The sequence below is a fragment of the Salvia hispanica genome, chromosome 6 (assembly GCF_023119035.1).
Source record: "Salvia hispanica cultivar TCC Black 2014 chromosome 6, UniMelb_Shisp_WGS_1.0, whole genome shotgun sequence".
Classification (NCBI taxonomy): domain Eukaryota; kingdom Viridiplantae; phylum Streptophyta; class Magnoliopsida; order Lamiales; family Lamiaceae; genus Salvia; species Salvia hispanica.
Window position 1 is genome coordinate 13,187,877 of NC_062970.1, and position 20,386 is coordinate 13,208,262.

General features: G+C 35.8%; 1 protein-coding gene across 4 annotated transcripts; it reads left to right on the plus strand.

Annotated features, from left to right (window-relative positions):
* The first annotated feature begins 11,419 nt into the window (after positions 1-11,419).
* On the plus strand, positions 11,420-19,573 carry LOC125194285 (auxin response factor 1-like). 4 transcript variants are annotated; one of them, XM_048092422.1, is made up of 15 exons: positions 11,420-11,665; positions 12,900-13,029; positions 13,644-13,759; positions 13,911-14,006; positions 14,131-14,187; positions 14,776-14,928; positions 15,020-15,104; positions 15,577-15,667; positions 15,753-15,917; positions 16,578-16,697; positions 16,775-16,850; positions 17,059-17,224; positions 17,332-17,801; positions 18,296-18,486; positions 19,137-19,573. In XM_048092422.1, the coding sequence occupies exons 2-15, from the start codon at positions 12,978-12,980 to the stop codon at positions 19,294-19,296; spliced, it is 1,998 nt and encodes a 665-aa protein (XP_047948379.1). In that variant the 5' UTR covers positions 11,420-11,665; positions 12,900-12,977; the 3' UTR covers positions 19,297-19,573. The 4 variants fall into 4 exon arrangements, with proteins under 4 accessions (XP_047948379.1, XP_047948380.1, XP_047948381.1 ...); XM_048092424.1 differs by lacking the exon at positions 11,420-11,665 and adding an exon at positions 13,314-13,361 and having other exon boundaries at positions 12,906-13,029; XM_048092425.1 differs by lacking the exon at positions 11,420-11,665 and adding an exon at positions 13,308-13,361 and having other exon boundaries at positions 12,918-13,029.
* The last annotated feature ends 813 nt before the right edge of the window (positions 19,574-20,386 follow it).

Below are 20,386 nucleotides of genomic sequence, written 5' to 3' on the forward strand. Positions count from 1 at the left end.
TTGATTTGATATAGATAATAAATGAATGTCAATTAGTCAAATCGTGTTCTTTTGACCATTGGGTAAAAATGAGATCAAGTGGTCTCTCTCTCAATTTATTTTATTAAACAATGAGATTATGTCATTTGTAACAATGTCATAGGTCAATAAATATTTTATTTATTATTCAAATATCTTTTATATATTAAATGAAATATATAAAAAAATTATACCAAAATTCGTATTTTTTCATCCTCTACAAATTGAGATCACATTTGCTATGGTTCTATTAAAAAAATCTCTATTTCTCTATACATGTAATCTTTCTTCAATTTTATTATTTCATTAGCATATAATATACTACTACCTCCGTCCCTGAAAATTTGATACAGTTTACTATTTTGGTCCGTCCCTGAAAATTTGATACACTTCACTTTTACCATTTTTGGTAGTGGACCTCATATTCCACTAACTCATTCCTACTCACATTTTATTATAAAACTAATACTTTAAAAGTAGGACCCACATCCCACCAACTTTTTCAACTCACTTTCCATTACATTTCTTAAAACCCGTGTTGGGTCAAAATGTAGCAAATTTTGGGGGACGGAGGTAGTACTATATTAACGTATGATGGATATGAATATATATGAGATAAATAGTTGTCAAATCAGTCAAATCACACTTATATATATATATTATATATATATATATATATAATTATAACAATAAAAACTAAAAACTCTTTTCACCGATGTATAAAATAAGACCAAGTGGTTGAGGAATATATGTGATTATGCCATTTGTTACAATCTCATAGGTCAATAAATATTTTATTTATTATTCAAATATCTTTTATATATTAAATGAAATATATAAAAAAAATTATACCAAAATTCATATTTTTTCATCCTCTACAAATTGAGATCACATTTGCTATAATTCTATTCACAAAAAAATCTCTATTTCTCTATACATGTAATCTTTCTTCAATTTTATTATTTCATTAACATATAATATACTATATTAACATATGATGGATATGAATATATATGACATAAAGAGTTGTCAAATCAGTCAAATCACACTTATATATATTCAATTAAAACACAACACATTATTTTTTAAATGAGAGATTTCGGAAAAAGGGCTCAATTCGCAGGCCTTTCGAAATTTAGGATTAAATTAGTTGACCTTTCGGAATATGGGATCGTGGCATGCGAATATTTCGGAATAAGGGATTTTCGATTTTTTATGTGTTTTGTTTTCTTTTTTTCTTATTATTGCTCTCACAATATTCACAATATATGGAGATTTTCTAGTTCTCTTGCAAGGCAATTGTTAGCACTATTAATACCTGCAAGTATACAGAGTAACAACAATATAGCTAAAGGTTAGTAACGGATATCTAACACGGGGAATACAAACACGAACTGTCTATCTTTTACTAAAACTCATTTATTATTTGAAAAACCGAAGGATTTTGGAAAATTTGAAAACTGAAAGCATTTGAAAGCAATAAACAACTGATTCAGATAAAACACAGAGATAAAAATATAGAGATAAAGGAATTCCGGGGATGTGCATTCACAGTTATGGTTATACAAATTCCAAACTACAATACCCTAGCACATTTATTACTTTGATAGGAAGACTCACCTAGCTTATTCTCATGCAATGCAAACATTGATTACTAACATTAGGGTTGTCAATCCTAACACGTAACTCTGAAAAGCTCCTAAGACCCTTGAAAATTCCTCACTCTCAATTAACAGTGCCGTTTTAAAGGAAGCTAATTGTAGTGTCTACTAAGTGGACCTAACTCGCTAGAACTCTTTCACGGTTATGAAGCAAGTTATATTGGATCAACACAGAATGTGTCACTTAAACGTGAAGCGTCAAGAATAACTTAGGGAAAAAACAAAGTAAAAACAAAACGGATATTAAATAGAAAATATGAATTGTATAACCAAAGTCATTACTAACACATCCCTAGAATCCTATGAATTTAGTTACACATAATGTAATAATCTAAACACATAGATTGGAGGGAAAACAATTGAAACATAAAACCAAAGCAAATAAAACTCGTAGGTTGAATCCTTATCGTTCTTGATGCTCTTGAATCCTTTTTCAACTCCTTGCACAATGAAGTACTCTAGCTTTTAATCTCTGGGAATTATGATGCAAAAAGAGGCTCTGATTTGATGAAGGTTGAGGTCTTATTTATAGGGGAAAGTCACTCCTCATCATAGAAGGAAAAGATCTGCAAAATATGGTAAATCTTGGGACCAAATCTAGGTCAAATCGGATTCGCCGCTTTTCACGGCGGGCCGCCGCATGTTCTCATGCGAGCCGCCGCGCGGTAGTCCAGAGTCTCTGCCTCATAGGTAGCGGGCCGCCATGCATCTTCCGGCGGTCGCCGGACGAGACTCTTTTTCTAGCAAAAATTTCTGAGGCGGGCTGCTACAAGCTACTGGGCGCCGGCGGTCGCCGGTCGCCGTCTGCACTCCAGATTTTCAGACTTTGCGTTTTGACTCCCTTTTTCGGCTCAAATATGCACATTTCTCACAAAACACGTCAAAATACCAAAATGTATAAAATATGCAAATAATAGACATGTAACGTGGTTTTGACATTTCTGCACTCCAGATTTTCAGACTTTGCGTTTTGACTACCTTTTTCGGCTCAAATATGCACATTTATCACAAAACACGTCAAAATACCAAAATGTACAAAATATGCAAAAAATAGACATGTAACATGGTTTTGACATTAAAAACGGACCAAATAATGGTTTTAAAACAGTGCAAAATCCGAGCGTATCAACTCTCCCAAACTTATATTTTTGTTTGTCCTCGAACAAAACAATAAAGACACAAAATATAGAGCTCACAGAATGCACAAGGACTAGACGTTGTAATTTCCTCAAAAGATGGAAGAATATATTAAGCATGTATTAACACAATCAAATCAAGCAAGGTTTATTAGTGCACTTTCATTACTAACTCGTGGAACACCTTGAATTCAAGCACTCATATGTGGCAAACTTTCAAAGATGGGAAGTGTTTTTTCTCTCACTCTCAAAGTGTATAAGGCAAAATGTATAGCACTCAAATCATGCATCATGCAAAGTTTACCATAGGCTTGCTCAAAGTCTAATCCCTCCTCTACTCGATGTGACTAAGCATCAAAAGTCCGAAAGGTCTTTATTTTTTGTTGTAATGTAGGCTCTTTGATAGGTGAGAAATATTTGGCTAAAAAGTGACTTAAACATAAAAATATCCCAAATAGAGTTAAATTGACTCCACCTTTCTAATAACCCAAGACACTTTCAACATTTATTTTTCTCCTTCAACTCACTTTCCAATCCATTAATTTTCTTTTTCTTTTCTTTTTCACAACCTTTCACATTTTTTCTTTTTCTTTTCTTTATTTTCTTTTTCATAAGCATCCTTTCTAAGATCAAGCACATACTTTGAATTTTTCACTATTTCACAACTTGTACTTTTCTTTAAATTAAGCACACCACTTTTTATACTTCCCTCCTTATCTCTCCAATTCCTTTACAAAAGATAACAAAAACTATACTAACCCAAGGAATTGTCCACATTTATTTTGGCTTCCAAAGAATAGGCTTAAAGGCTTAAAATTGGCTCCAAAGGGAAAAATTTTGAAACTTTGAGGGTCGAAAATTTTGGGTATAAAAGTATCTATGAAAAGATAGCCTAACATCTTCCCGTATCAACTTAAACACTATATAATCTTAGGCAGACTAGGAGCAAGTTCTAGAAACATATACATTAATACAGATAAATCACACAAGAAAGAAATTATGGCTCAAATCTCACAAGGTAAAAGCATGATTCAAGGCGAACAAGGAATTGTACTAATTATGCACTTTTTCACCAAACTATCAAATCAAAACGTCAAGCCATACTTAAATATAGATGGAACGTAATATCATCGGCAACTCTGTCTAATGTGTGTCCCTAAGCATGCGTGTTTCTAAGTTCTTCATGTTAAGTTCATGACATGGATTCAAGAAAATTCACCTACGGGATTTTTGAAAACAAAAAATGAAACTAAAAACTCCAAAACAAAAACCTAAACTCACGGTCCAACACTTCATCCCCCCAAACTTATTTACAACAAAGTGTAAAATAAGTTTGTAGAGTCGGTAGGGACGTGAGGAAATTACCAAAAAGAAAACATACCTTGAAAAATTTCGCGTAGAGGTTGGACGGGGCAAAAATTCAAAAATTCAAAAATTTTGAAAATTCGCGCTGGAAACTGCATTCAGGTGGCGGTCGCCGCACAACGTCAGATTGTTCCAGCGAGCAGGTGGCGGCCCGCCGCAGCACATGCGGCGGACGCCACAGATGGGTCAGAACCTGCGAAAATTTTCAAAGCATAAAAATTAAACCAAAACCAAAAAGTACTTAAAACTCAAATAAAAATTGTCAAAATAGAAAAATAAATTGTCTCAAAAACAAGCAAAAATATGATACAAGTTCTCATTTAAAATCATTGAGCTTACTTCTTCAATCTTGATGAGGAGGAAGGAAACGGACGTTGAGGTCGTCGAACGCATCAATAAGATAAGCGATGTCGCCACTCATGGTTTGGCGCTCTTGTCGAGCCTCGGCGGCCATCCTTTGGAGCTCTTCAATTTGTTGACGTTGATGAGCGTCTTCCAGCCTTTGTTGCTCCCAAAAGTGTTGCTTCACCGTATGCCAATCGCCTTGCGTTGTCCACCCTTTATGGTTGTAGGCATTCTCCCTTTGTTGCTCCGCCCAACGGTTGTCCCAAGTGTTGGACATGTTTTGCATGTAGGAGAACATATCTCCTAGTTGGGCGGAGGTGTTGGCTTGGAACTCCTCATTGGGATTAGGCCTCCCACGGCGGCAGTTTGCTATAGTCCGGCGGTGATGATCCTCCACTTCCTATTCTTCTTCTTATTGTTGGTGTAACACCTCAACCCCTCTGACGTACACATTTATATTTTATGAATATTCTCTTTGTCTCATTTTTTTAAAGAAAAATGTTTCCCAAAATAGAAGCAACATCGTCTCTACTTTTATCCTCTCTCTTACTTTACTCTTTCTTAATTTTCTTACAAAACAACAAATATAATCATACACAATATACAACAAATATCATAAATAATTTCACATCTCAATGCATATGCCTCTCTATTGAATCTATTATTCTGTGACAAATCAAGCCTGATATCTGCCCGGGATTCCTCTATGACCCGAAGGTCCCTCTGTAATTGGACTCATAGGTCCCTCTATGACCCGAAGGTCCCTCTGTAATTGGACTCATAGGTCCCTCTATATTTGACCCGAAGGTCCCTCTGTAATTGGACTCATAGGTCCCTCTATATTTGACCCGAAGGTCCCTCTATATTTTTTTTTTCAGATCCAGGGGAGGACTGTCACAGATCTTCTTTAATCATATGCTTTGAAAAACTCTAATGTCATATGAAAAACATATCCATTGCACCTATCATATATCCATATCATATTTCATCACCAATATCAAATAACGAATAGATGTATCCGATATAAATTACATAATCCAAAATTCACTCTCAATTCCAATATTGCAATTGATCATATAACACATATAAAATCAAAAATATGATTTATACCTACCTGATTTATGTCGGATAATCTAATCGAGCTCTGATTGTGATCTACAATACTCAATCTAATTAAAATGTTGTTCTTCGAGTAAAACAATCTCTCTCCCTGATTTTATTTTGTTCTATTCTTTTTATTCTGATACTTCTAACTAATCTATCTTATGATATACTCATTTTCCCTCTCCCTTTCTTTTAACAAAGTACGGCTATCCATTTCCATAAAAAGCCAACCGACGTGCGAAAAAGTTTTATTATCTTTATCTCAAATGTTTGTATGATTGACACTTAGTTGCTCGATTTTAATACGTGTTTATAGCACCAATATTTACTATGATGACAGTGCATGGAAAAATAATATACTATAGTTTAAGATTATCCTTTCATATATTTCTATTGTAATTTCCTCTCCATTAGTAATATATGCTATTCATTTCTATAGAAAGTATATATAAATGTTTTGACTTATTTTCAAAACAACTTTTGATTCTTTCTCCTATATACATGCATATGAAAACAAATGAGGAATACATATATTATAGCTTATTTCTTTAGCTAAAATTTTCATATTTAAATACACGCCTTTATAAATAGTATATTTCATGCACATTTTCTTTTCAAGCACACATATTTAAATTATACATGTAATATTTAAAACTAATTTATGATATAGATGCATATTTTTTGTCAGGAATGCCACAGTTGGGGCGGCGGCGGTGGTGGCACTCCGCTTCCTTGAGCATGTGAATGCTCGGCCGCTTCATCATGGTTATCAATTGCATCAAAGGCACAATTATCTTCGGGTTCAAAGACGGGGATGCGAGAAGGAATGTTCTTCCTCCTAAACTCTCCATTGATGGGATTGGCCGCAATGGCTCTTTGGTGGGCGCGAGTGTTGAGCTTCCAATTTGTTTGATTATCCTAAACATCGACCTTGGTCAAATGCGGGATTGGAACGGGAAAGTGATCCCCCTCCACTTGCAAGAAAAAGCCTTGACCGAAGTAATCGGTCTTCAATAAGCCCACCGAAAAGAGCACCTCATAGGTGATGAACTTATCCCCCATATCTTCCGTCAAACCGGTGGTAGAAACGCCTACATGCACGGCAATTGCCGTGATCAATCCCCCACAACATATGACCCCTCTGTCTTTCTTTGTGATTCGATCCACGTAAAGAGTAAAAAGGGTTCCATAGTCGAATCCCTTTTTGTTGAGAAGGCACCGTATCACATTAAACACCGTTTGGGAGACACTTCCTCCATCGACTCTAGAAAACATGAGTTGGGTCATAGCTCAGTGGAGGTACCTCAAGACGGGGTTGCGAATGGACGAAGACTTAGCATAACCCGCGGCTTGCTCCTCCCTCGTGGTCTTCGCTCCCCAAACTTCGGGGTAGTTATAATCGTTGACCTCATCGGGGATGGGGTCGAAACAGTGAAACACTCCACTAAGCTCCTCCATCGTGAGGGAATGCCAACAGTTGCCTAGGCGGAAGTCGATGCTTTGCGGGACACAGTAGCGGCGATCTTTTGTAACCTTCAAAGAACTAAGAAACTTAAGAGTGAGCTTCCTATATGATGGTCACTTCCTTTGGAACATGCAGGCTAGGCCATTCCCGTTGCCCACGTCGCACAACCCCTAAAAATCCTCCATGATCCCCAAAGTTTGGTGAGGGAAATCGTGGGGGTATCTCGAGGGTGCCGTCTCTCTCGCCGACACTTTCTTCCACATAGCCTTTTGCTCATCCGTGGCAAGGCTAATGCCATAGTTGTTAGCGTTCTCGGGCTTTCCCTTTTGATGCCATTATCCTACAAAAGAAATTCGCACTCTTAAAAGAGCACCAACAAATAGGCATACAAGGGTTCCCCCAAACTGCACTCAACTAAGCATAGATCAAAACCATCAACAAATTTGTGCAAGTTTGTACAAAAGAGCATCCTAAATTGTAGCATGTGAACATGTAGAGCAAAACCAACAAAATAGGACACACCAATCCATCCCCCCAACGTGAATTTATCCCCATGCAGAGACGTATCAACAATAATTCAACATCAATCAAAAATCTCTAAAAATTCACAAGTATTGCAATTCATAGAAGTAATAATAGCCTCACAATGCTATGAACATGATTGCAACATATAAACATTCAAGAACAAGAGGGAATCAATATTCAAAAACCAACAAATCACCACCATATAGAAAATTCTAACCATGAAAATTCAAAAATAAGCACACAAATTCATCCCCCATACTAGAACAAGCATTTCTACCGAACAATTCATCAATAAAAGACCAAAATCCATGAAAGAATTGAATAAAAACTCAGAAATTGAGTGTAGGATTCATACCTTGTTATGGAGAGAATTGAAGGAAGAATTCTCAATTAATACCTGCAAGTATACAGAGTAGCAACGGTATAGCTAAAGGTCAGTACCGGATATCAAACACGGGGAAAACAAACACGGACTGTCTATCTTTTACTAAAAATCAATTACTGTTTGGAAAACCGAAGGATTTTGGAAATTTTGAAAACTGAAAGCATTTGAAAGAAGTAAACAACTTTTTACAGAAAAAACACAAAGATAAAAGTATAGAGATAAGAGAATTCCAGGGATGTGCGTTCGCACTTATGGTTATACAAATTCCAAACGACAATACCCTAGCACAGTTATTACTTTGATAGGACGAGTCATCTAACTTATGCTCATGCGATGCAAACGTTGATTACTAACACGTAACTCCGAAAAGCTACTAAGACCCATGAAAAGTCCTCACTCTCAATTAACAGTGTCGTTTTAAAGGAAGCTAATTGTAGTGTCTACTAAGTGGACCTAACTCGCTAGAACTCTCTCACAGTTATGAAGCAAGTTATATTGGATCTACACAGAATGTGTCACTCAAACGTAAAGCGTCAAGAATAACTTAGGGAAAAAACAAAGTAAAAGCAAAACGGATATTAAATAGAAACTATGAATTGTATAACCAAAGTCGTTACTAACACATCCCTAGAATCCTTTACACATAATGTAATAATCTAAACACATAGATTGAAGGGAAAACAATTGAAACATAAAACTAAAGCAAATAAAACCCGTAAGTTGAATCCTTGTCGTTCTTGATACTCTTGAATCCTTCTTCAACTCCTTGCACAATGAAGTACTCTAGCTTTTAATCTATGGGAATTATGATGCAAAAAGAGGCTCTGATTTGATGAAGCTTGAGGTCTTATTTATAGGGGAAAGTCACTCCTCATCATAGAAGGAAAAGATCTGCAAAATATGGTAAATCTTGGGGCCAAATCTATGTCAAATCGGATTCGCCGCTTTTCACAGCGGGCCGCATGTTCTCCGGCGGGCCGCCACGCGTCCTCCGGCGGTCGTCGGATGAGACTCTTTTTCTAGCACAAATTTCCGAGGCCGGCCGCTACAAGCTACTGGCCGCCGGCGCCGGCAGTCGCCGTCTGAACTCCAGATTTCCAAACTTTGCGTTTTGACTCCCTTTTTCGGCTCAAATATGCACATTTCTCACAAAACACGTCAAAATACAAAATGTATAAAATATGCAAATAATAGATATGTAACGTGGTTTTGACATTAAAAACAGACCAAATAATGGTTTTAAACAATGCAAAATCCGAACGTATCATTACGCGTGAGCCACAATAGTTGTGAATTCAACAAGCAGGTCACAAGAATCGAATATCACAACAAGTAATATTTATATTCAATGTGTTTCATACGCGTTTCTCTCATTAAATGAATACATTAATTCTTAACAAATCTAGAGTCATATAATCTTAAAGACCTAATAAATTGTTCCACTTCAGCTGAAGTTGTACCATGTCATCATTTTACTTTTTTGTTATTTTGTTGTTTAGTGTATATTTGATTTAGAGGGGAACTTTTTGTACGGTATGCGATCTTTGATAAGGTATCAATTTTGGTCATTAACATTTGAAAATATTTTTTTGAGGTCAATTAACTTCGATGTAATATGTTTGAGTTATTTTTTCACTGTTTCAAACTTTTATTGAACGAAAATATTCCCAAGCCAATGAAGGGCATTTCAGGCATCTTAGAAGAACGTTTTAAACTAATTATACATTCATTCATTTCTATTTATATTTACTCTAGATGAATAGAGAATGGATAAAATGGAGAAGACGAGATAATGAACAAATGGAAAGAATAGAGAAAAAAAGAAGGAATTAAGGGGAAAGAAGAATCAGAGATTAAATCAAATATTTTAAGGAATAAGAGAGGGTAGGTATATTGAAATGAGATTGATGGTATTTTCGTTCAAATTTTTTTTTAAAAGTAAAAAAAAATTAGCTCAAACGATATTATGTCGAAATTAATGAATCTCAAAAGATTTTCAAATACTATTACATAACAACAAAATTGATAGGCTAACAAAGTTCATAGACCAAAAAAATTGTTTCCTCTTTGATTTATTAGCATATGATGGTGCATTGTAGTAATCCATTGAACTAATACACAATTGGGGTGTTCGATTTCATGGATAAAATAGCATCAAAGATATAATCTAGATTGAGTTGTGGAATTATTTTAGTTGTAGGGGTTAACTAATGACTAATTATCTCATGATTATCCATCTATGATTGAGTTGTGAAATTTAAATCTCATGAACCAGACACTCTACTTATTTAATTTTGAGATACAATCTTGCAAATCGAACATCCGCAGTATAGAAAGCAACGTGTTTCCTCTCATTAATACGTAAATAGTATAGGGTCCCGGTAAATTAGATGAATGGGCCGGTTGTGGGAGTGCAAAGTAGCACGTGAAATGAGAGGGTCTTCTAATATGGTCCCGGTGAATTAGGTGACTGGCCCAGTTGTGGGAGTGCAAAGTAGCACGTGAAATTAGAGGGTCTTCAAAATTTATTAGACCATTGAAAATTCCAATATTCATACCTACCGTTGAAATGTAAAACACGCGTATACAATGGGAAACCTTGTACTGCACCCATTTCAGGGTCTTACTTTTTTCATTTATTTATTTCACATACTTATAAAGAATTTAATCTATACATCAAGTTAATAGGCCATATATATCTAATATTATTTTAATATTACAACTCCGTTGCTGCTTATTCCGTATAATTTAATGGAATATTAAAACATGTCACATGATTCATATATGTGGTTCGAAATGATTTGCAAATTATCGAATAAGATCAACTTTATTAAATGCACGTTGAAAATGGAGCAGTATTTATGGGCTCCTATAGTCGAAACATTAGATAATATTTTGTATGGATATTGGAGTATCTTTACTTAGATTAAGAAATTCAAAATGTATGAAATTTTTATTTTTATTTTTATTTTTATTTTTATGTTTATTTTTATTTTTATTTGCATAAGTTAATCAAAACGTTACCTTCTTTATTTATTACTCCATAGTCGATCAAAAAATGTAATTCAATTATTATTGATTGAAAACAAATAAAGTTAAATAGTACTTTCTCCGTTTCTTGATAGTTGAGTCATTTTTTCATTTCAGGAAGTTTCTTCATAGTTGAGTCATTTCCATATATGGTATTTTTCTCTTTTTCTTACTTTATTTTCTCTTACTTTTTCTCTCTACTTTATTCACTTTATACTTTATTTTATTACATTTTTTATCTCTTTTACTTTTTTTATCTATTTATTTAACACGCCCAACATTCATTTCTAAAACTCCATGCCGAAAAATTCCGCCACAACTATGAAGAAAAGAAGGGAGTACTGCTCTGGTACTAGTCTAAAGTATATAAACCAGCACTGTCGGCTTCAACGAGGCAAGACCATCCACCCACAACGTCCCTTCTCTCCCGGAATCTTCTCTGTTTTTTTGTTTATTTTTGGAAAAATCAATAAACTGATTATCCGGAGCTGAATTCGGTTTGTAAACTGATTATTGAGCCGCAAGATTAGTGAAGGAGAATCCCGCGGTCATGATAGCAAGATAAATATGGCAACGGCGTATTTTTCTAGGGTTTCCGTGGCGCGCATCAAATTCTTTGACGCCTGATTCGGTATATCGCCGAATTCTATTTTTGATATCGGAATTTTCTTTAGTTTGGAATTAAACTCGTCCATGCTAAAATAAATGAAAAAAATGAGCATGTGGTTAGTGCGTATAGAATTGCTTCAATATAGAGTTACACTGCGTGAAATGAGATGAGTTTAGCTGTTTTTTCTAGAGTATTTGTTGTGTATATAAGTCTTTAATCATCTGATTGGAGTCCTGCTTAATCTTGGATAAGGAAAATGTACTTTCTTGGATAAGGAAAATGTACTTTTATTGTTACGATGTTGAGAAGAGTCAATGAATTTAGTAGAAATATGTCTTTGATCACAAACTGCAAAAGATTACACTACAACTAAGGAAATACAATATCAAAAAAGATTTGAAAGAGGGTGAATTTAAAAGCCTAATCCTCAAAACCCACCACAGCAAAACCTACTAGTATTAGCCAAAATACACCCATATCGACTTGGAGCAGGAGCGCCTCTTAACCAGTCTTCCTCACCGTCTTCAATTCACCATTGCTAGAGAAAAAAGATACAAAACGAAGGTTTCTTAGAAAATAGTGTGGAAGATGATATAATGTTGATTATCGCTAGACTTAGAAATTGACGCCCTGTTTTTTTATTGCCATTTTATTAACTTTTATAGCTTTTAACATCATATTCTTCTTTGTTTGATGGTTTAATTTTCTAAGCAAATGAATAGTATATTGATTTATTTCAGTTATACATATGTCATTTTTTAATTGTTATATGGTATCTTTTAAAGTTCTTGGAATTTAAACTTGTGTGAGTGAGATGGTTAGTAATGTTTAAATAGTTAGATGGCCAGTGTGTAGTAGTTTTATTATACCTTGGTTATGTTTTTGTATACATATGGAGAAATAAATTAAAAGAATGAGAAAAGTCAGATATTCAACAATTGTGTATTTGTGTTTAAAAAAGTGAAATCTTATTTAAATATCAGTGTGTCTCTTTAAAATCTAATGTGTTATTAGAGTGAAATAATTGATTTATGATGTCAAACCGCTTTTAGCATTAGTTTGAAAGAATTGATTTATGATGTCAAACTCTTTTAGCATTAGATTCTATTTATTGGTGTGTTATGTAATTATTTATCGCACGATTCGTACCCCCGAACCAAAAATTCTGCGTCCACTATTGGCTCTAACCATTTATATCTTCTCGGCAATAAATGTATCTTCCACTTCCTTCAATTAAGATATTAATGTTATTCAGTGTATGCGATCTTGACTATATCAAACGAGAGGAATCACAAAGTTGGCCAGTGGCATTACTTGAATTTTCGTTACTTTTATGATGGCCAACCATGCTGCGAATCATTTTGCTGGAGGGCTCCCACCCCCAGGTATGGTTTTTTGATCATGAGACTATGTACACTTATTGTGAGAGTATAAAATTAATGTGTCTAGTAGGTGGTTTTGCTACATTTTGATGCCACAAGAGGGTTATCATTTTTCTCCATGTGGACACAGATATGACTGTAGTTCCTTATTAACTCGTTAATGTTTCAACATGTCATCTAGTGGTGGATAGTCTGTATTTACTTGATTGTTTTTATATCATTAGTTGGTGTGAAGCTGATATTTGTTGTGATGCTGTGCACTGAAATATCCATTTTGGTAGCTACAGCTTCACCTTTGTATGGCTTGAAGTAGAATGATGGTGATATCTGACAAGGTTAGCAGCATGCACTATATAGTCTTTTATAAGCAAAAAAATAGTGCTGTTATAATGACTACTGCATGGTGGATGGAAGATTCTCAAAACTGTGGAAGGTGCAGGAATATAAATTCATGGGGTTCAGAGTTTAATAGAGCGTAATACACTTATGATGGAAAGACAATTTTTCCAGTCTCGTTGATAATAACAGTTTGCTAGCTTCTGTTTTTAAGTTGAGTTGATTGCACTGTTTTGTCTCTATCTTTCTCATTTATGCTGTCATTTGATATTTTATTTCAGGGCCCCTAAATGAAGCTTTGTTTAAAGAACTTTGGCATGCCTGTGCTGGACCACTTGTCAGCGTTCCACGTGAAGATGAACGAGTTTATTACTTTCCGCAAGGTCACATGGAACAGGTTCTGCTTTTCCTGCCATTATCAAATTTATCCTCTGCATTGCAATATTGTTCTCTTCAGAATGTGTCAACTGAATTGCACCATCCTGTATCAGTATAGGCTTGCCAATCATTTATTTCTAAATAGTTTATTTGTGTTACCTTTCTTCTAGCTCGAAGCATCTACACATCAGGGACTGGATCAGCAACTTCCTTCATTCAACTTACCTAGTAAAATCCTATGCAAAGTGATGAATGTTCAACTTCGGGTAAAATTCCTAATAATTTGATGCTCCAGCAACTGGACTTTGTATTAGATTGCTCTGCATGCCAGATAGCCTATTTATATTTCTGCCACGTGTCTACTTTTAGTAACTTGTTATTTAATATCAGGCTGAACTAGACACAGATGAGGTGTATGCTCAAATAACGCTTCTCCCGGAACACGATGTAAATACTGTTGCCTAATATTTCTGACTTTTAATTTGTTACTTTTCATTCTTTAAGAGTTTCTATATCAAAGTACTTCATTTGTCCCGTTCAAAAATTGCTCCTTATTTGGGTTCGGAGTAGATTTTGGCAATGCTTGTGGCTATGGTTTGGGTGGGGAATTAGACAGATATGATTTAATTTAGAGACCATATCTGGGTTTAAGTTCTTAGTGTTGTTAAAATGTACCTGATTTGTGTTAGTAATGCTAGGAAGTCTAGTCCTCACTGCTGAAGGGTTTTTCATGTCTTTTTTATCCTAAGTGAAGATATGTGAGTTGTTAGCTTGTGCTATTAATTAGCAGATGGACTCTCTTTCCTGTGAGGATATACATTTTTTCTTTTTCATAATTTCGAAGGCATACAGAATTGGTTTCAAACTGCTTGACCTTGTTTTGAGTCATTGTTAGAGAAAGGGAATCAATTAATAAAATGGTTGACCTTTCTTTAGTCTTAACATAAAAGGCTAGTCAATGTCTTCTGGCCACTGCTTGTATAGCATTTAAAATGATGCTCCTAAGTTGTGTTATTTTGTACTCTGGTGCTTCAGCAAAGTCCAGTCACAAGTCCTGATCCTCCTCTACCAGAGCCTGAAAAATGCACTGTTCATTCATTTTGTAAGACTCTCACTGCTTCTGATACCAGCACCCACGGTGGATTCTCTGTGTTGAGAAGACATGCTGATGATTGTCTGCCCTCACTGGTAAAAAAGTTCAGAATATAAGGATGTTTAAATGCTGAACCTCCTTTTCTCTTTCTGTCTACTCATTGGGTGGTAAATTTTCATGGTGCAGGATATGTCTCAACAACCACCCAGCCAGGAGTTGGTAGCTTCCGATCTTCATGGGAATGAATGGCATTTCCGTCACATTTTCCGAGGTTATAATCATTTCCACATGTATTGACTTGGCATTGGCTTGGCATGTGTTAAACTAGCAATTGAAATCTATATAGGCTGCATGATAGTGATTAGTGAGTCACATAGTTGCCTGTACACATAATGATGAGACTGTGACTGATGAGATAGTCCACCAAGTTTCAGAAAAATATCCTGATTGGGTATTACAATTACATTTAAGATGTGATATGAACGCAAGAAAAAAAGCTGTACTTGTCTGTTATGTACTATTCAAGAAGATTTTACCACAATGGGCTTCTCCGATAGTATCTCTTAGTGACTTCTTGCCATGCTGAAGTGTCTAGTTGTTTATGCACACATTTAAATAAAAGACATCTACACTGGAAACCTTTGACATGAATTATCTTGCATTGGGATGAATGGATCACTTGTCACTATTGTGCTTCAATACCAGTTCTTATCCACAATGAGGTAGACTGATGTTATTCTCAGGTCAACCAAGGCGTCATTTATTGACTACTGGCTGGAGTGTGTTTGTCAGTGCAAAGAAATTGGTTGCAGGAGATGCTTTTATCTTCCTAAGGTACTTTTATATAAATTCATGCCTATGTTTCTTTTTATGTAATCAGCAGCTGAAAGTGGTAGTCTCCCTTTTTATATTTTCGCAGAGGAGAAAATGGGGAACTCCAAGTAGGTGTGCGCAGGCTTATGAGACAAGCAAGTAACATGCCATCTTCTGTTATATCAAGTCACAGTATGCATCTTGGGGTTCTTGCAACTGCATCTCATGCCATCTCCACCGGAACCTTATTTTCAGTCTTCTATAAACCAAGGTTATTAGAACATCTCATTTACTTTTGATACTTTGTTAGGAGTGAGCTGTGAGCAACATTACTTCGTCCTATCATATACTACCTCTTTCCACTAAAAATTGACTAATTTTACCATTTTGGGCCGTTCACCAAAATAAGATCTAGACTAGATCTAGAAATGGAAAGTTTCAAACAAATAATAACCCTACACATCATTCTAAAAGTGGCCCCCACAATCCACTAACACTACTTCCACCATCTTTTCCCCCCATCTCTCTTAATTTACCAATTGTGCATTAAAACTCATGCCATTTACAATTGTGTCTATTTTTGTGGACGGAGGCAGTAATAACTAAGGTTAATTGGGGCATGCCAATTATTACGTCTAATGTTGTCTAAATTGTAAACTTGTAAAACCACACTGAAATGATGATAAATGGAATTATTTCATGGTAAAAACAGCATGTTCCCTAGTCTACCCTTCAAGGAGCTATAATGCTTGGCCTTGAAACATAGATCCTTCATATAAAATGCTCATTTCTATTATCGTTAGCTTGGTCAGATAACATAGATGTTACGTCTGACCGTTTCAGCACTTTATGCTCTTGCCACATCCTTTCTTTGCTTTCCCTCTGGTTTCTTTCAATGATTACATTATCAATTGCAAATATTTGTGTTCAGGACTAGCCGATCTGAATTTATAGTAAGTGTTAACAACTATCTTGAAGCTCAAAATCACAAGCTTTCGGTAGGGATGAGGTTTAAGATGAGATTTGAAGGTGAAGAGGTACCTGAAAGAAGGTAATATTATTACTAATAAACTTGTCATATTGTAATTTTTACAGTTTGACAAAACTCATTCTTGCATGTTCATACAGGTTCAGTGGGACTATTGTTGGTGTTGATAATAATTCTTCATCTCGATGGCCTGATTCCGCATGGAGATCACTGAAGGTAACTATTAGGGATCTGTGTAGCTTGTTGGGAGGTCCATGCTTTGCTCATCTTGACCCTTGATAAAACATTATTTTCTATAAAGATGACAATCAGGTTTTGTTCTTTTGTTGCGTCTGCTATATGATTAGAGCTATAATGTGGGTTGATAGCTTCTGTATTTTTATGGCAGTAAATATTTACTTACTGTTCACTTTTACATGTCCAGGTCCAGTGGGACGAACCTTCGGCAATAGTACGTCCAGATAGAGTTTCAGCATGGGAAACAGAACCCCTAGTTGCGACAACTCCTCCAAACACTCAGACTCAACAAAGGAATAAGCGGGCACGGCCACCTGTTTTGCCTCTTCCAATGCAAGATTTATCTCCACTTTGTACTCTCTCTCTCTCTCTCTCTCTAATGATGATGATGGTGATAATCAATAATGCATTTTGGAAATTTGGAATAGGCTTTTATAAGAAATTACTTGATTCTCAATAGGTATGTGGAAGTCACCGGCTGACTCCCCGTCAGCATTTGCCGGTTGTGATCCATCACGTGGTCGAGGCACATATCAGTCGCCTAAGCTCAGTGATGGAACCAGAATTAGCAGAATCAATTTTAATGAGAACTTCCTACCTATCTTGAGCAACTCCGGATACCAGCCTAATCAAATAGCAACTGCAGCAGAGTCATTTGCTCCTCTAAGTGAAAAAAGGCAGGCAAATGGCTGCAGGCTGTTTGGAATCGAGTTGCTTGACCAGTCTCGTATTGAAGATACATCACCAGCCATTCAGTCCGAAACAGCTATTGAGGATTCTCATGTTCCTGTAGATGCTGAATGTGAACAACATTCTGGACCATCAGACTGTAAACCTTCTGATGCTCCCTCAGTCAGTTGTGATCCTGATAAGTCATGCCTTGGATCCCCTCATGATGCACACACTAGGCAAATCCACAGCTGCACAAAGGTATCTTACTATGTACCGCCTTATTTCAAATGTCACAAGATGTTAGTAAACAATGAGATTGACTGAAATGACCAGTACTTGATTAATTCTAAACCAGCTATGTGGAGATTTGGGGCCGGGCAGTTTTTCATATCATTTGAGAATTTATCCAGGATCCTTATTGAATATTCGTTGTACTGAAAGTAGCATGTCTGGATTTCTGTCTGATTGTGCTATCCTGCCGCTTCTTGTTTATTTATGGTTCTGCAGAGTAAGATTTTATCGTTTTGGATAATGTATTATTGTAATTACTGTCTAGAATGCTTCAGCTGTTGTTACTTGTTTGATGTGAACATATGATTAACAAACACTTGCATAGTAGACCTGCTTGAAAAAAAATTATGATTATATTTTGAAGAGTATACTTTTTTTTCCTTGGTTAGAAATGTTGATTTTCTCCTTTCGGAAATCCCTCTACTGGACTTTTGAATTATGTATGCTCACAAATCTCTCAGGTTCACATGCAAGGAATTGCTGTTGGAAGAGCAGTGGACTTGACCAGGTTTGATTGCTATGAGGATCTGCTCAAGAAATTTGAAGAGATGTTTGAACTTATAGGGGAACTCTCTGTGTCAACAAAGAAATGGCAAGTTGTCTACACAGATGCTGAGGATGACATGATGATGGTTGGAGATGATCCATGGCAGTTGAGTCTAATTTACTTGATTCTTGCACCTTCCTTTTGATGTTTTGTTACTCCCTGCGTCCCCCAAAATTCGTCACCATTTGACCCGGCACGGGTTTTAAGAAATGTAATAGAAAGTGAGTTGAAAAGTTGGTGGCATGTGGGTCCTACTTTTATATATTAGTTTTAAAATGAAATGTGAGTGAGAATGAGTTTAATGTGGGGTCCATTACCATAAGTGAAAGGTGACAATTTTTAGGGACGGACGAAAAAGGAAATAGGTGACGAATTTTCAGGGATGGAAGGAGTACTAAATAAATGTCTTATATATGTCTAGATCTCCCTTTTCAATATGTTCTGTTTGTTAGTATAGTTTGTCATATTACGGTGCACTCTAATGCTGCTAGGGTTCATTTTGATGTTGCAATGGTCTGAACTTGCCTAATCCTTATCAATGGAAGAGATCATGTGAATGAGCACATAATCACCCTGTTCCTCGTTGAGCTAGGCAGTTGTGTTTTTGCATCATTTTCAAACATGACATTCATTTTGATCATGTGCGTACCTGTCCAAATTGTCTATTGTTTTTCATTTGTGTGACTTTGGTTAGTCTGCAGCTTCTAGAAGGGTTAGCTAGTTTTCCAGCTGCTAATAATTTGTCATGTTTTTAGTGAATTTTGCACCATGGTGAAGAAGATATATATCTACTCAACCGAGGAAGCCAAGAGGCTCTCGCCCAAGATAGCAGAGGTCAAATCTGGGAAGCTCCTCCTGTCTGATGCAGCTGTTGGCACTGAAGAACATTCTTCAACCGTTAAATCTGGTTACTGATGGGATCGGGAAATGGTCAATGACGATGGAGATGAAACCAACAGTTGACCAGCAATTTTGTTTTTAAGCAGCCAAGATGCCATGCTGGTGAGGCGAAAGTGGTGGTTTTTGTTTGCGATCAGGGAGAGTGGTGCCACGACTACGAGGCTCTGTGATAGTATAATTTTTTTTAGGAGAATCTCATGATGGTTTTGTTGCTTGGATCTGACTTGGTCTGTTTGTGTACTGTAGTCTCTAGGCATTTTATGTATATATAATACCACTTGTATTTCTTGAATGTGTTCGCACTATCTGCTAGAATTTTCTATATATATTTGCATGTTTTGTAAATATATGATTTTATTTTTTGTAGAAAACAAGGCATTTAACTATTAATTCTTCAGTTAGTAACCAAAATAATTTGTTTATTGAAGGTATCTCTTACCTACCCATCCCTTTCAAAGAGAATGTCATACTACTAGGCAAAATATTTTAATAGCGAATGGCATATACCATATAAATACGTGTGTGTGGATGACCTCATTTGGAGAGCCACGAAATCAATCATCATCATCACCACCACATTGAATCCTTCAGACTTTTGTTCGCCATAAAAAATGCCAACCACCTGGGAAATTGACATAGTTGAGCCAAAAATTTGAATTTTGTTTTAAATTTTTTAATAGCTGCAGCCTGCATTACAAGTAACATTGAAACCCAATTAGTTATGTATATTATCTGAAGCGATTAGAGTAAATAGTTTTCGAGCTGTTGGCCGTTGGCGGCGACCGACCCATTTTTATTTAAGTGATAGTAGTATATACTCCTATCTTGCTAATCAACAACTAATCAATTATTCAATTACACTATTAAATAAAATTTGGCCGGTTCTCAAATAAAAAAATTAAATTGCTCATTTTCTATGTTTGGAATGCTTTTCGACATATTTGTTAGGTAAAGTTTTTTAAAAAGTTACTACATATTCGTAAGGTGTAACCATATGAGATTGGCATATAAAACATTTGGTTATCACTATTGTACGTGTCGCGCGAGTACTAATTACTAACCATTCAATTCATATGAGAATTCGATACCAACAAAGGACATAGTC